The 16,357-nt window shown below is 42.4% G+C and overlaps 1 protein-coding gene across 1 annotated transcript in view; it reads left to right on the top strand.

The window, feature by feature from the left end:
* Positions 1-16,357, top strand: part of LOC118360171 (copine-9-like) — a 108,703-nt gene that overhangs the window by 53,896 nt on the left and 38,450 nt on the right. Inside the window, exons 5-7 of the mRNA XM_035739398.2 lie at positions 1,961-2,000; positions 3,189-3,265; positions 14,953-15,016. Of these exons, the coding sequence (XP_035595291.1) occupies positions 1,961-2,000; positions 3,189-3,265; positions 14,953-15,016 (181 nt within the window). The remainder of the gene's footprint in view (positions 1-1,960; positions 2,001-3,188; positions 3,266-14,952; positions 15,017-16,357) is intronic.

Raw genomic sequence — 16,357 nt, 5'->3', positions numbered from 1 at the left:
ATAAAGTTGAAACTGGTGTTTTGCAGGTACTATTTAATGAAGCTGCCAGTTGAGGACTTGTGAGGCATCTGTTTCTCAAACTAGACACTCTAATGTACTTGTCCTTTAGCTCAGTTGTGCACCGGGGCCTCCCACTCCTCTTTCGATTCTGGTTCGAGACAGTTTGTAGTGTTCTGTGAAGGGAGTAGTACACAGCATTGTACGAGATCTTCAGTTTCTTGGCAATTTCTCGCATGGAATAGCCTTCATTTCTCAGAACAAGAATAGACTGACGAGTTTCAGAAGAAAGTCCTTTGTTTCTGGCCATTTTGAGTCTGTATTCGAACCCACAGATGCTGATGCTCCAGATACTCAACTAGTCTAAAGGCGGACAGTTTTATTGCTTCTTTAATTAGGACAACATTTTTCAGCTCTGCTAACATAATTGAAAAAGGGTTTTCTAATGATCAATTAGCCTTTTAAAAGGATACACTTGGATTAGCTAACCCAACATGCCATTGGAACACATGAGTGATGGTTGCTGATAATGGACCGCTGTACTCCTATGTAGATATTCCTTTAAAAATCTGCCATTTCCAGCTACAATAGTCATTTACAACATTAACAATGTATTAACTGTATTTCTGATCAATTTGATGTTTTTTTAATGGACAAAAAGTGAGCTTTTCTTTCAAAAACAAGGACATTTCTAAGTGACTCCAAACTTTTGAATGGTAGTGTATATGTAATGACATTGTATGAATTTGAAATGTCTGATTATATGCCATGGAAAAACAATTTGTTCTGCGCTGTGACAAAGTTCTTACAAACAATCAGTGTAACTCAGGTGTTAACAGGGTCAATATTCATTTTTAATTAACAAAGGGCAAATAATCAATCAGTCTACTTGTCAATGGTGTGCGTACTGGGAGCGGAGTCAGGTGCAGGAGAGCAGAGAGTTGTGAACAGGCGCACACTTTATTTAGGCAGGAGAAACCAACAGACGGACGGACGCCACTGCGTCGAAACCTCCAGCCAATTGTCAAAAGTGAAAAACGCGCACACAGTCACAATAATTATGTACAAACAACTAAACATACCTCGTGAAATAAAACACGGAATAAACGCATACCAGTAAAGCGCGTCAACATAGACACGTAACAAAACAATCTCACACTAAGACATGAGGGGGAACAGAGGAGTAAATACATGTAGTGTGATTGGGGAATGAAAACCAGGTGTGCAGGGAACAAGACAAAACAAATGGATAAATGAAAAATGGAGCGGAGATGGATAGAAAGCCGGTGCCGGTGACGTCGACCGCCGATCGCCGCCCGAACAAGGAGAGGAGCCGACTTCAGCGGAAGTCGTGACACTACTCCAGCATAACAGTCAGGCAAACAGGCAAACAGATAACTCCCAAATGATGGCACTCAATAATGTTCTATACCATTGAACCAATGAAAACAAGCGAGTTTGAGCTAGGGAATGGTTAAGCAAGCATCGAAGCCCGGAGCCCGAGGTGGAGGATTGGCTTCATATCCACAGTGAATAGGATTCATGAACATTCAATGGATGTTGACTAGTCCAACAGTCAATGGATGTTCTCGTGTTGGGAGACAAGGTCTGCATCCCAAATTGCATTCTATTCCAAGTATAGTGCACTACTTTTGGCCACAGTCCTATGGACTCAGGTCAAATGTAGTGCACTATAAAGGGAATAGGGTACCATGTGGGACTTAACCAAAGAGAATATCCTCAGCCCCTCTACTGTGTATCCCTTCTTCATGCAGAAACGTCCCTGTGAAATGTTAAGGTTAATTTAGAGATAATTTGATTTGCTCATTTAGTTCAGGACGACACGTACAGTATCCAATACCTAAACTGATAGGTAAGGACATACTTCCCTAGCTCACTGGTTATTCACACGGATTTTGTCATTTTAAGTGATTTATACCTAACTGTGTTTGGTTTCTTGCAGATACAATGTGGACTCCAGAAGTTCAAATATTTCCAAATTTGTAAGTGTCCCCCTCCCCCACAGTATAAAACACGCTGTTAATGTTATGTTGTCAATTTATGCCATCGTGACTCAATACTGACAGTACAGAGGAAGGATAATTATCAGAAGGAAGCTTGTTGTATTTGTATGAATACAATAGTGTACAATATTCTAGATTTGACCTCTGTGTTCTATTTCCTTTCTGCTCAACAAAATACTGGAGCGCAGAAGGTTAGTATTGATGCAAATAGTAAATACATACACAGCTGCAATGTCAGTCATTATGCCATGTTATGTATCGTCTCCTTATTTGCATTTAGAGACAGCCGTTCATGATGTGAGAGTGGTGTGTTTTTGAGGTACTTCTGCTGTCACTTGTCCAATATCTGTGTTTTTTTTGTTCCAATCAACCATAGTATCAACCATAGTATCATTAAGCCATCCCATTAAATCAAATGCTCAGCTAAAGCACTTTGAGAGACGACTTCAAAGCCAAAGCTGCCGTAGGCTAGTTGCTTTTTGAAACAGCATAATGTAGTGTATCAGAGAGCGAACTCACACACAGAGCTCTGTTGTTGTTCTTGTGCCGGTGATTTTATGTGCCTTGCCATGTCTGTGCTTCTCAATGTCCTCATCTGCTTCTCTGTGTTGTGTGGACAGATGGAACACCAGCTTGAAATGTTAGCTTGGTAAAAAAAAACTACTTTGGACAATGAGATGTATCGGGTTTATAAGATACACCTGCTAGATTGTATTATTTGAACCTTTCTGATAACACACTGTATGCCCATGTTTAATTGTTTAGTTTTCAGTGTCACAATAGTTTGCAATGTCTTCAGCCACTTTGTATATGATATGTACGCATATACTGTATTCTACTGTATTTTAGTCAATGCCACTCCGACATTGCTCGTTCTAATATTTCTATATTTCTTCATTCCATTCTTTTACTTTTAGATGTGTGTGTATTGTTGTGACTTGTTAGTTACTTCTACACTGTTGGAGCTAGGGACACAAGTATTTCGTAAACACCCGCAATAACATCTGCTAAATATGTGTACGTGACCAATAACATTTGATTTGATTTGTAATCACTTAGCTTTCAACCTGGCATGTGGGATGTACGATAAAGCATTGTATGTACTGTACTGTGAACTGCCTGGCTGTTAGACGTGTCAAATGACTAACCCCAGGCTCTCTGCACTAGGACTTCCTTGGTCAGACCTTCTGCACTCTGGGGGAGATCATTGGCTCCGCGGGCGGACGGCTAGAGAAGAGTCTCTCGTAAGTCTTTTATTTGATTTATTGAACTTGGCAAGTCAGTTAAAAATAAAATGTTATTTACAATGACGGCCTACCAAAACGCAAAATGCCTTCTGAGGGGGACGAGGGGGCGGGGATTTAATAATAATAATACAAATATAGGACAAAACACACATCACGACAATAGAGACACCATAACAGTACATAAAGAGAGACCTATAAGACAACAACATAGCATGGCAGCAACACATGACAACACAGAATGGTAGCAACTTAATTTGACAACAACATGGTAGCAACACTATATGGCAGAAGCCCAACATGGTAGCAGCACAAAACATGGTACAGACATTATTTGGCAACACAAAGGGCAAGAAGGTAGAGACAACAATACATCCCGCGAAGCAGCCACAACTGTCAGTACGAGTGTCCACGACTGAGTCTAAAACTGAAAAGATAAAACTGTCCAGTTTGAATGTTTTTAGCAGCTCGTTCCAATCGCTAGCTGCATCGCACTGAAAAGAGGAGTGTGTGTGCTTCGGGTATCTTTAACAGAATGTGACTGGCAGAACGGGTGTTGTAGGATGTAGGATGAGGGCTGCAGTAGGTTTCTCAGATAGGGGGGAGTGATGCCTAAGAGGGTTTTATAAATAAGCATCAACCAGGGTTTTGCGACGGGTATACATAGATGGCCAGTTTTCAGAGGAGTATAGAGGGCAGTGTCGTGTCCTATAAGGAGCATTGGTGGCAAATCTGATGGCAGAATGGTAATGGCACCCTTACTTGCCGATCTATAAATTACGTCTCCGTAATTTAGGATGGGCAGGATGGTCATCTGAGTCAGGGTTAGTTTGGCAGCTGGGGGTGAAAGAGGAGCAATTACGATAGAGGGAACCAAGTCTAGATTTAACCTTAGCCTGCAGCTTTGATAAGTGCTGAGAGAAAGACGGTGTACCATATCTCCCTACTCCCAAGTACTTTTATGAGGTGACTACTTCAAGCTCTAAACCTTCAGAGGTAGTAATCACACCTTTGGGGAGAGGGGTATTCTTCTTACCAAACCACATGACCTTTGTTTTGGAGGTGTTCAGAACAAGGTTAAGGGAAGAGAAAGCTTGTTGGACACTAAGAAAGCTTTGTTGTAGAGTGTTTAACACAAAATCCGGTTAGGGGCCAGCTGAGTATAAGACTGTATCATCTGCATATAAATGGATGAGAGAGCTTCCTACTGCCTGAGCTATGTTCTTGATGTAAATTGAGAAGAGCGTGGGACCTAGGATCGAGCCTTGGTGTACTCCCTTGGTGACAGGCAGTGGCTGAGACAGCAGATGGTCTATTGGAGACACCAATACTCATTAGCCGGCCCACAAGAATGGAATGGTTTACCGTATCAAAAGCAGCACAACATTGCTTAAAATCAAGGGAAATGGCACTCTCTCTCCCATTATCCATGGAACCACTACAGTCCTAATGAAGTGAGAACTGGCCATACCTGTCTTTGGCTGGATGTCATGGCCCATGTGATTGGCAAATGTTGGTTTGGTCTTGAGGGAGGGACTATCTGTCTGTTGATTGGAAATGGAGCACAACACTGTAGGTGAGCTGTAAACGTTGAGAATGTATTATGGTATAATCCCGTGGCAATATTCCATACTATATAACTGTGCATGTATGTTATGAGTTCGCCAACTGGAAAAAAAATGGTCATTGCAGAATAGGAGATGAATTGCTCTATTTTATCTCAGACTGAGTATACTTAGCTTTTTGTCTGTTTGTTCGTGTAGATGTATGTAAATGTTCTTATTTTGGGGGCATAAGGAGCGACAACATTTGTAAATACAAATCATGTTTTATTCCTCAGGAACAGACTCCTAAAACAGAGGCCAATCATTGACTTTACACATGACCATGGGAGCCAATGTTCTCGATTACCATAAATGATCCCGTTGGACATCTTCATCCATTTCTCTATTTATACGTTTTCAGGCTTATCGTCCCCATGCAGCCAGCACAGTGTATCTCCCAGTTCAAATGACATAGCCTTGGCAGAGCTGAGCTGAGCTGAGCTGAGCTGAGCTGAGAGAGAGAGAGAGAGAGAGAGAGAGAGAGAGAGAGAGAGAGAGAGAGAGAGAGAGAGAGAGAGAGAGAGAGAGAGAGAGATGTATAGCCTTTGGAGGATGCCACTGGGTTTGGGCCTGCTGCACTTTCTCTATTGGCGAGATAAAAATGTGCTCTGCCTTCTTGGCGTTACCAGAGTGAAGCGTTACCTTCCCCTGTGCCTGTGCACACACACACACTTACACACAAGCGCACATGCATGCACGCAGGCACACACACACTCACCAATGGTCCTGCTCACATACCGCCACATTCTGAAAAGTAAAGCATGCAAGTTGTATCCTCCATCACAAACTAAAAGTCTTGTTCAAATTATTAGCATGACGTATCATTCTGAGAATCCTTTAGAAACGCCTTAAAAATGCTTCACCCTGAAGAAAAGCCTTGCGCTCAACAATAAAAACAATCGGCATTCAGCCTGTCTGGTTGGTCATTCAAAAGGCCGCTATTTAAAACCGACAATGGATGAAGCTACAAAGATGCCGAGAGCAGCGAAGGAAAAGGATGTGGGTTTTGTTCCAAAATGTGCCATTCTCCCTCCTTGACTCTCCGGCATTTAGAAGGCCACATTCCTGGGGGACATGTAGCAAGCTGTGACAGAGAGAGAGAGGGGGACGGGTACAGAAGAACCAACAGCAGACAGAGCCTGCCATCCCAGAGGGCATCTGCAATGACAAAGCCTGGAGACAACTCCTCTACGTGTTCAGTGTGTTTCACATGGCTGTCAAAACAACCCCAAAAACACATCCTCCCTGGAACATGTACTTGGAGTTAACTCTGCAAATAGTACTACTGGGTGGTCTGAAAAGTCATAGTCAATCGATCAATAATATAATATAATAATAATAATACAAAAAATGGTATCTTTAATTTACAGTCTGTAGAAACTATGAGAATAGAAAGGTTCAGAACTTGTGAAACATCATAGCACAGTTGAAAAATATCTGGCAAATAGAAATCAAAACTGGATGGTATTCATTTACATTTACATTTAAGTCATTTAGCAGACGCTCTTATCCAGAGCGACTTACAAATTGGTGCATTCACCTTATGACATCCAGTGGAACAGCCACTTTACAATAGTGCATCTAAATCTTTTAAGGGGGGTGAGAAGGATTACTTTATCCTATCCTAGGTATTCCTTAAAGAGGTAGGGTTTCAGGTGTCTCCGGAAGGTGGTGATTGACTCCGCTGTCCTGGCGTCGTGAGGGAGTTTGTTCCACCATTGGGGGCCAGAGCAGCGAACAGTTTTGACTGGGCTGAGCGGGAACTGTACTTCCTCAGTGGTAGGGAGGCGAGCAGGCCAGAGGTGGATGAACGCAGTGCCCTTGTTTGGGTGTAGGGCCTGATCAGAGCCTGGAGGTACTGAGGTGCCGTTCCCTCACAGCTCCGTAGGCAAGCACCATGGTCTTGTAGCGGATGCGAGCTTCAACTGGAAGCCAGTGGAGAGAGCGGAGGAGCGGGGTGACGTGAGAGAACTTGGGAAGGTTGAACACCAGACGGGCTGCGGCGTTCTGGATGAGTTGTAGGGGTTTAATGGCACAGGCAGGGAGCCCAGCCAACAGCGAGTTGCAGTAATCCAGACGGGAGATGACAAGTGCCTGGATTAGGACCTGCGCCGCTTCCTGTGTGAGGCAGGGTCGTATTCAGTGATAGATTGGAGGGGTTGATGGGTGCTGAAGGGTGGGACTAAAAATAACAAGAAGTTAACTAATGCATAATATACTGTGTCTATAAAATGTACAGTGCATTCAAAAAGTATTCAGACCCCTTGACTTTTTCCCCATTTCGTTACACTACAGCCTTATTCTGAAATTGATTAAATAAAAAAATATATCAATCTACACACGTTATTGAAATGATAAAGTGAAAACAGGTTTTTAGAAATGTTTGCAAATGTATTAAACGTTTTAAAAACAGATACCTCATTTACGTAAGTATTCAGAGCCTTTGCTATGAGACTCAAAATTGAGCTCAGGTGCATCCTGTTTCCATTGATCATCCTTGAGATGTTTCTACAACTTGATTGGAGTCCACCTGTGGTAAATTCAATTGATTTGACATGATGTGGAAAGGCACACACCTGCCTATATAAGTTCCCACAGTTGATATCAGAGCAAAAACCAAGCCATGAGGTTAAAGGAATTGTCTGTAGAGCTCCGAGACAGGATTGTGTCGAAGCACAGATCTGGAGAAGGGTACCAAAATGTTTTGCAGCATTGAAGGGACCCGAGAACACAGTGGCCTCCATCATTCTTAAATGGAAGAAGTTTGGAACCACCAAGACCCTTCCTAGAGCTGGTCGTCAGGCCAAACTGAGCAATCGGGGGAGAAGGGCCTTGGTCTGGGAGGTGACCAAGAACCCGATGGTCACTCTGACAGAGCTCCAGAGTTCCTCTGTGAAGATGGGAGAACCATCAAGAAGGACAACTATCAAGAAGGACAACTACAGTATCTCTGCAGCACTCCACCAATCAAGGCCTTTATGGTAGAGTGACTAGACGGAAGCCACTCCTCAGTAAAAGGTACATGACAGTCCGCTGAAGGACTCTCACACCATGAGAAACACAATTCTCTGCTCTGGTAATATCAAGATTGAACACTTTGGCCTGAATACCAAGCGTCATGTCTGGAGGAAATCAGGCATTGCCCATCACCTGGTCAATACCATCCCTACGATGAAGCATGGTGTTGGCAGCTTCATGCTGTGGGGATGTTTTCAGTGGCAGGGACTGGGAGACTAGTCAGGATCAAAGGAAAAATGAACAGAGCAAAGTACAGAGAGATCCTTGACAAAAACCTGTTCCAGAGTGCTCAGGACCTCAGACTAAGGCAAAGGTTCACCTTCCAATAGGACAACGAACCTAACCACACAGCCAAGATAATGTGGGTGTGGCTTCGGGACAAGTCTCTGAATGTCATTGAGTGGCCCAGCCAGAGTCTGGACTTGAACCCAAACGAAAACCTCTGGAGAGACCTGAAAATAGCTGTGCAGCATTGCACCCCATCAAACCTGACAGAGTTTGAGAGGATCTGCAGAGAAGAATGTGAGAAAATTCCAAATACAGATGTGCCAAGCTAGTAGCGTCATACCCAAGAAGACTCTAGGCTGTAATCGCTGCCAAAGGTGCTTCAACAAAGTACTGAGTAAAGTGTCTGAATACTTATGCAAATGTCATATTTCAGTTGGTTTATTTTAATACATTTTCAAACATTTCTGAAAAAGTAATTATCTTTGTCATTATGGGGTATTGTGTGTAGATTGATTAAGAAAAAAAAACAATTTAATACATTTTAGAATAAGGCTGAAAAGTAACAAAATGTGGAAAGGTCAAGAAGTCTGAATACTTTCAGAATGCACTATATAGTATGTATAAGCTGGAAGTAGAAGCCTAAGTGTTGTTGTCTGTTAGTTTACTCCAATAAGGGGAAGGGGTGGTACGGTTAGGGGAAAATAATAAAGGAAAATATATTTTCAAAATATATATATATGTATGGCTGGATTGGAAATTATGCAGAATATTAGATTGATAGAAGCCAAAATCGACTTGCAATATTAAAGCTTATCCACCTATTATTTAAAAATAAATAAAAAACACATCCCCCCCAGCGTTGCCTTTATTCCACACACACCCCCTAGAGTGAGAGGCGGAGGAGAGCCAATCCGAAATGCCTGGCGATGGCCTCTGCGCGGCGGTGGGCGTCTTTTTGTAGGTCACTGTTTTGAGAATGGGGTATCATGCTGTGGAGGAAGAAGCACTTCTCTACCACTTACCTGTTGGTTTCTATGGTAACTGAGAAGGACTGTAAGCTCTCCCATAGTGTAAAAGCAGGATTGGGCGAATACACTTCATTTTCCCCTTTTAGAAGATCAGACATGTGCTCTACGTGACATTGCATGCGGGTCGTATTTTTATCTGTACGATTTGGTGTGGAGAGCATACCCCATGCTTCCACAATTTCACTCCTGCTGCGAGTTTGCATCCACACACACACTCACACACACTCACACACTCACACACACTCACACACACTCACACACTCACACACTCACAATCACGGAGGTGCAATCCTGGCAACTGTAATTAAGGTTTCTCTGTGTATTATTAGTTACACACTTTACACTGCCCTATACACCAAGTTGGGAAACAACTATTTGCGTACATGATGATATAGATGTACATACAGTGCAATTGCATATCTATGTAGATTAGCCTTGTGATGTTACGACTGTTACATTTTCATAATGAGGTTGTGATATGGAGATCAACCACAGTGACTTGTATCTACTATATATAGGATAGTAATTGTACACAAAATGCATGTGGATATACTGTAAGTTAGCTGTGTGTTATGAACAAATAATAGGTTTCCTATAATGCAATTAATAGATAGTGATGCATAATAGCTCATGGTGAGCTATTTTCTCTCTGCTATAAGGTTAATGAAGCATCTACTTTAATATAGTGTGACTTCAACATAGTGTTACTATATTGAACATCCCATTTACTTCAACATAGTGTTACTATATTGAACATCCCATTTACTTCAACATAGTGTTACTATATTGAACATCCCATTTACTTCAACATAGTGTTACTATATTGAACATCCCATGCAATTCACTTGTGATAAAACTAAATGGGAGAGACTCCAGCTTCATTTAGTTTCTACAAACCGGAGCAAAAGTCCTTTCCAATGTGCTGTCGGAGAGACAAATTAAAAAGTCAAACCTCATAGAAGATTCAGTGTTTATAGATAAAGGACATAGAAAATACACCTCCTAGTCCATTATCAAAGCAACAAGCTACCGCCACAAGAGTAGATGGAGATATATGAGGTGGAATCATAGCTAAATAAGCTGTCACAGGTGATGTATTGTTCATTTTAGAAATGTATAGGGCACATATTGTGAAATTAGACTTTGGGATTTCTCTTGCAGACATCAGTCAATCAAATCACACGTAATATGACAGGTTGTGTATAGATGCACATTTCGGTAAATGCTCTGCTGTCCTTTCAGCTCAATGTCAAATCTCCCACATGGTCAGACCTCTTGAGGATCCCATTTCGATGCTGTCAAAAGTGTGAAACGATACACGATCAAGGTTCACGAGATAAATGTTTTGGGATCCCTGGCAGGCAGGCAGTGTGCAACTGAACAACCTGCCATATGTTCCCTCTAGCTACCTCTGCTGTGACATTACCAATTACTGCCTAAGCTACTTTTCCTCAAGTCTTCTTGTGTTTCTTAGGCAGTCATGAGCCGTTGGCAAGACTTGGGTGTCTTCTTGCTCTTGTGTTCTTGTTAAATCTATTTTAGTTCATCGGCTTTACATGTATTCATGAAACAACAATGCATTATTTTGGATCCATAGCTACAGGGAGTGGAGTTTATGGGTGACTGTAGTTTGTGTGTGCCTCTCGGAGGCAGCTCAGAGGCTCCCTAGGAGAGCAGTGGGTCTCCAGATGTGAGGGGATGGGGGGTAGGAAGTGTGGAGGGAATGGGGGATATTGAATGTGTGGGGGGGGTGTTGGATGTGTGGAGGGGATGGGATGGGAAGTATCGGATGATAAGGGAAGTGTAATTCTCTAGCAGATTATATTTAGTTACTGGGAGGACACCACCTGTCTGTCTCACACACAAATGTGCAGACAGTTTATGATGTCTACAGCACAACTTTGAGTGGCTACTTTGGCGACAGCTCATCATTGGTTAATGTCTTTGGTCATTTTTGGGGATTTTATTTTCAACATTTATGTGGCAGACTTTTCAGGACACTAAGTCTGAATCTAAATGTCTAAATCCAGACAGTACAATAGCACTAGGTAAAGATGGTTTTGACTTTTGTCATAAATAATTCCCCAGCTGTCAATGTATCACGTACATGGAAGGTAAGGAACTACTGTATGTTCTCCCAAAGTGCATCACAGACGGCCCACTGTCTCCATGTCAGACACAGAGTGTAGGAACCATCCTTTTTCTTTTCTCTGCCTGGCCAACTGAATCTTTGTCTCATGAAGTTGTTCCAGTATTCTGGTTTATCCCATCTCTGGCTCAACCCATCTGAATCTGGGCCATGGTCCTGAAATATTGAGGACTGTTGGCGCTAGCCGAGCTGACACATCCTGAATGTTGTATTCGACCCCTTTGGGTAAGGCCAGCTGCAAAGATGTAACAAGGCAGCCAAATACATGCATGATGAACTAGGTTTTCTTTATTATTTTAATGGCTAAATTCTCATGTGTCCACATCTGTCTGTCATTCTCTAGTTCTTGTGGACTGCAATTCAAAATACATAGGGCTTTGTTTCGCCATAATGCCCTTACTATACTATACTATACTATACTATACTATACTATACTATACTATACTATACTATACTATACTATACTATACTATAAGTGCATTACAAATACATGTTTTTGACTTTGATCTGCACGGTATACACAATACGTTGTAATAGAAATGCAGCTCTGAAGTACACTACATGACCAAAAGTATGTAGACACCTGCTTGTCAAACATCTCATTCCAAAATCATGGGCATTAATATGGAGTTGGTCCCCTTTGCTGCTATAACAGCCTCCACTCTTCTGGGAATTGCTGTGGGGATTTGCTTCCATTCAGCCACCAGAGCATTGGTGAGGAAGGGCAGTCGCAGTCAGCATTCCAATTCATCCCAAAAGTGGTGAAAGGGGTTACGGTTGGGGCTCTGTGTAGACCAGTCAAGTTCTTCCAAACCGATCTTGACAAACCATTTCTGTATGGACCTCACTTTGTGCAAATGGGAACTGTTGCCACAAAATTGGAAGCACAGAATTGTATAGAATGTCATTGTATGCAGTAGCGTTAAGATTTCCCTTCACTGGAACAGTTCGGGCAGGTAACATGGATTCGGGCAGGTAGCGTTCCATTCTCCTGCCGACCGCCAAAGCCAGATTTGTCCGTCGGATTGCCAGATGATGAAGCCAGATGATGAAGTGTGCATTTCCACTGCTCCAGAGTCCAATGACGGCGAGCTTTGCACCACTCCAGCCGATATTTGGCATTGCGCATGGTGAGCGTCGGCTTATGTGCGGTTGCTCAGCCATGGAAACCCATTTTATGAAGCTCCCGACAAATATTTATTGTGCTGATGTTGCTTCCAGAGACAGTTTGGAACACGGTAGTGAGTGTTGCAACCGAGAACAGACCATTTTTACGCGCTACGCGCTTCAGCACTCGGCGGTCCAGTTCTGTGAGCTTGTGTGGCTTACCACTTCATGGCTGAGCCATTGTTTCTCCTAGACCTTTCCACTTCACAATAACAGCACTTACAGTTGACTGGGGCAGCTGACTTGTTGGAAAGTCACTGAGCTCTTCAGTAAGGACATTCTACTGCCAATGTTTGTCTATGGAGTTTGCATAGCTGTGTGCTTGATTTTATACACCTGTCAGCAGCGAATGTGGCTGAAATAGCCAAATCCACTAACACACTAAAGGGGTGTCCACATACTTTTGTATATATAGTGTAGAAATCTCTGGACTCTTCAGCTCACCTGTCCCTACTCTTGCGATCCCACTTGCTGCAGACAGGGGAGGGGAGTGACGGGGAGGAGATAGGTTTCTGAAGGGCATCCTTCTCTCCAAGGTCGAATCACATTGAGACATGGTGGGCCTCTAGCTAACAGGATTTCTGCCCTAGTGCTCAAGTTGTTTGCTAAAGGGCCCCGATGCATGTTTCTATGACATAATTAGACAACGTGTCCTGATTGCTGCTGATACTGTGACTTCAGTTACCAAGGAAACATACAGTAATTTGTTATTTTCTCTCCGTGTCCAGAACATCATCGTATATTATCTCAGGATGATGAAGACGGAAACTCTGTTTTCCACTTCATTTTCCATTTCCTCCCCAATTTACTGTGATTTCTCACAATGTGTGCTATAACTAGGGTTACAAAGGGAGGGTATATTACTGGAAACTTTCAAAGTTTGCCAGTAAACTACCAGCATTTTGGTAACTTTCAAGGTTTATATGGAAATTTATAAGATGACATTAGTGACCTTTTGGGGTACTTCTCTAATTAACTCTGGCCCTCTGTGTGGCCTTATCACATGTACAAATATGAAATAATTAAATAACATGATTTTTAAATAAAATATTGAATATCAAAGCCATAAAACATCCTAAATATTAACCATCAACTTAGTGAATGCAATTGGTGTTTAATATGAGGATTTCAACATGAAATATCTTGTATACTTTTTTTTTTTTACACACTTTTATTTATTTAACTATGTCAATATATATTTGTTGTCAATGTTTTGGCATCAAACTGGTAGCAGTTGTTTAAAAAAAAGTCAATAGTTGCAGAGTTAAAACAAATAATGTCATTGTTCATTAGATGTTGTTTTTGTATTAATTACACTATTTTCTCTTGAAGGTCTATCCACTAGAACCTCATGGACAATATGGATATCGATATAAAAATGTATACTATATATGAATACATTTTGTAAAAGTTATTCATGTATAAATGACCAAAGTTATCATAGATTGCGATAGTTTGTCAGTGAGCACGCTATGAGATTGAACATGATTTGATTGGACAGCTCTGTTATGCAGGAAATACCAATTGGAAAATGTGTGTCAAGGTGGAAGATTGAGACACAGTGGATACCTGAATAGGTGACCCATCAGCACCCTGTACCACTGTGAGACAAGGCCTCTGCTCAGTGTAGGTGATAAGGTGATGTGCTAGGAGGTCGCCCCTGTCAGAGAGAGTGACGTGCTGGATGTGGTGAGAGGATGAGCTGCACCACTGGAGAATCTCAATTGCATTTCCTTGATTCCTCACATCCTTCTCAAACCTCATGAGATGAGAAGCTCAGAGGTCCCTCCCCTCTGACCTTCTCATCGAATGGGTTTTGATAAAGAGGCAAGGAGAGAGAGGACGCGAGGAATCAGAGTAATGCAATTGAGATTCTCCCCAGGAGTTCACTCTACTAATGACAGGAGGAGGGGAGTGGAGCGAGCTATAGCTGGCCCAGAGTTACCCAGATTTACCCACTGCACAGCATTTGACCAGCTTGCAGGTTTGACCTTGCAAGCCCCTTACTGTCACACAGCCTCTTGCTCACCCTCTCTCGCACTTATCCGGCTTGTCTGCTCTGGCTTTCTCTACCCTCGCTCTCGCTCGCTATCCTTTCAGTTCTTTGAATCGTGCCTTAATTGGAATAAATTGAATCGACAAAGTGAAAGTAAGTTTAAATGAAGTAAAAACAAAAGCTTTAACCTTAATGTGAATGGCAACTGCATTAAAGCAGAACAAGAAAGGAAAGATGGCTGTGTGAACGTGCTATGCAGTATGTGTTGCATGGTTAATGAATTCTGACTCAATATTCCGAGGAAGAGCGGGACTGTGACTATATGACTATGTATCATTTTGTCATTAGTATTAAAAGATATCTCACCCTCTCTCTCTCTCTCTCTCTCTCTCTCTCTCTCTCTCTCTCTCTCTCTCTCTCTCTCTCTCTCTCTCGCTCTCTGTCACTCTCCATCTCCCCCTCTCTCTTCCATCATTTTCTATTTTTCTCTTTCACAGTGGGATTCCTGGGAAGAAGTTGGGGGCCATTATCTTTGCTGCGGAGGAGCTCAGTAACTGTAGGGTCAGTCACCTTTTCCCCTCTGAGGCCACGAAAGTCAGCTTTTGTTTCAGCCATTGTTGTGCCAAGGCAGCAGCTACTCTTCCTGTGGTCCAGCAACATTAAGGCAGTTACAGTATATACAATTTAAAATATTACATGACACTGCATTTCATAACACTTTTCACAACACATTAAGTATCTGCCCTCAGACCACTACTCTAGTATCACATATCTACAATACAAAATCCCTGTGCACCTGTGTGTAGAGTGCGTGTCTTATCATGTGCATGTGTGTCTGTGTCTGTGTCTGTGTCTCTTCACAGTCCACGCTGTTCTATAAGTTATATTTTTATCCGTTTTTTAAATCTGATTCTACTGCTTGCATCAGTTACCTGATGTGGAATAGAGTACCATGTCGCCATGGCTCTATTTAGTACTGTGCATCTCCCATAGTCTGTTCTTGACTTGGGGATTGTGAAGAGACCTTTGGTGGTATGTCTTGTGCGGTATGCATGGGTGTCCGAGCTGTGTGCTAGTAGTTTAAACAGACACCTCAGTGCATTCAGCATGTCAACACTTCTTACAAAAACAAGACTGGGAGAGAAAGGAGAGGGAGAGTTCATCTCCATGTTTGTTTACCCCAGAAATAACTGAGGGTTTTTCTCAGAGAGCGAGCGAGAGAGAGAGACACTGCTTAGAAATTCAGATGAGCGTGGGCGGAGCTCGCCACTCTGTCACTGAGGAACTGGCTGCTAAGAGATTTCCCATGATGCCCCTCTCCTGCTATCAGCCACCTCTGAGTCTGCCCCTGCGTTGCACTGCGCTGGAGAAGACGAGCTCATTACAGCGGCTCCATGCGTGATGCTTCGGTCCTGGGGCGGCTCCACAGGGAACTGTCCTACTAGTACTTCTACCCAAAACAGAGCAGTGGACCAACCAACAGATGCACAACCACTGACAGACCATAAACAGCCATGCATATTGTTAAACCATCAGACTGAATAATAGCTTCCATGTGATGAATTCTGTACGGTGTTGTTTTTTAATTTCCTCTCGAGGTAAAAGGGGTTGGCTAGAAGTCACTATTAAAGATAAACACGTTTTCTGTGGTTATTATGCTGTACGGCTATCTTCACATGTTGGAGCGCCTGTTAATTAGTTGGGCTGTAGAGCTTCTGTCCAGAAGCATATTCCTTATTTTATGAATATCACTATCTGCAACAGAATATCATTGTGGATAACATTTGTATGTCTCTGCGTCGAGTATGAAGGAAGTTAGAGGTAGTTTCACAAGCCAGTGCAAACTAGCGTTAGCACAATGACTGGAAGTCTACAGGAACATCCAACTCTGGGAAAGTAGAT

This window comes from Oncorhynchus keta, chromosome 27 (assembly GCF_023373465.1).
Source record: "Oncorhynchus keta strain PuntledgeMale-10-30-2019 chromosome 27, Oket_V2, whole genome shotgun sequence".
NCBI lineage: Eukaryota > Metazoa > Chordata > Actinopteri > Salmoniformes > Salmonidae > Oncorhynchus > Oncorhynchus keta.
This window is presented reverse-complemented; position numbering and strand designations above follow the sequence as displayed.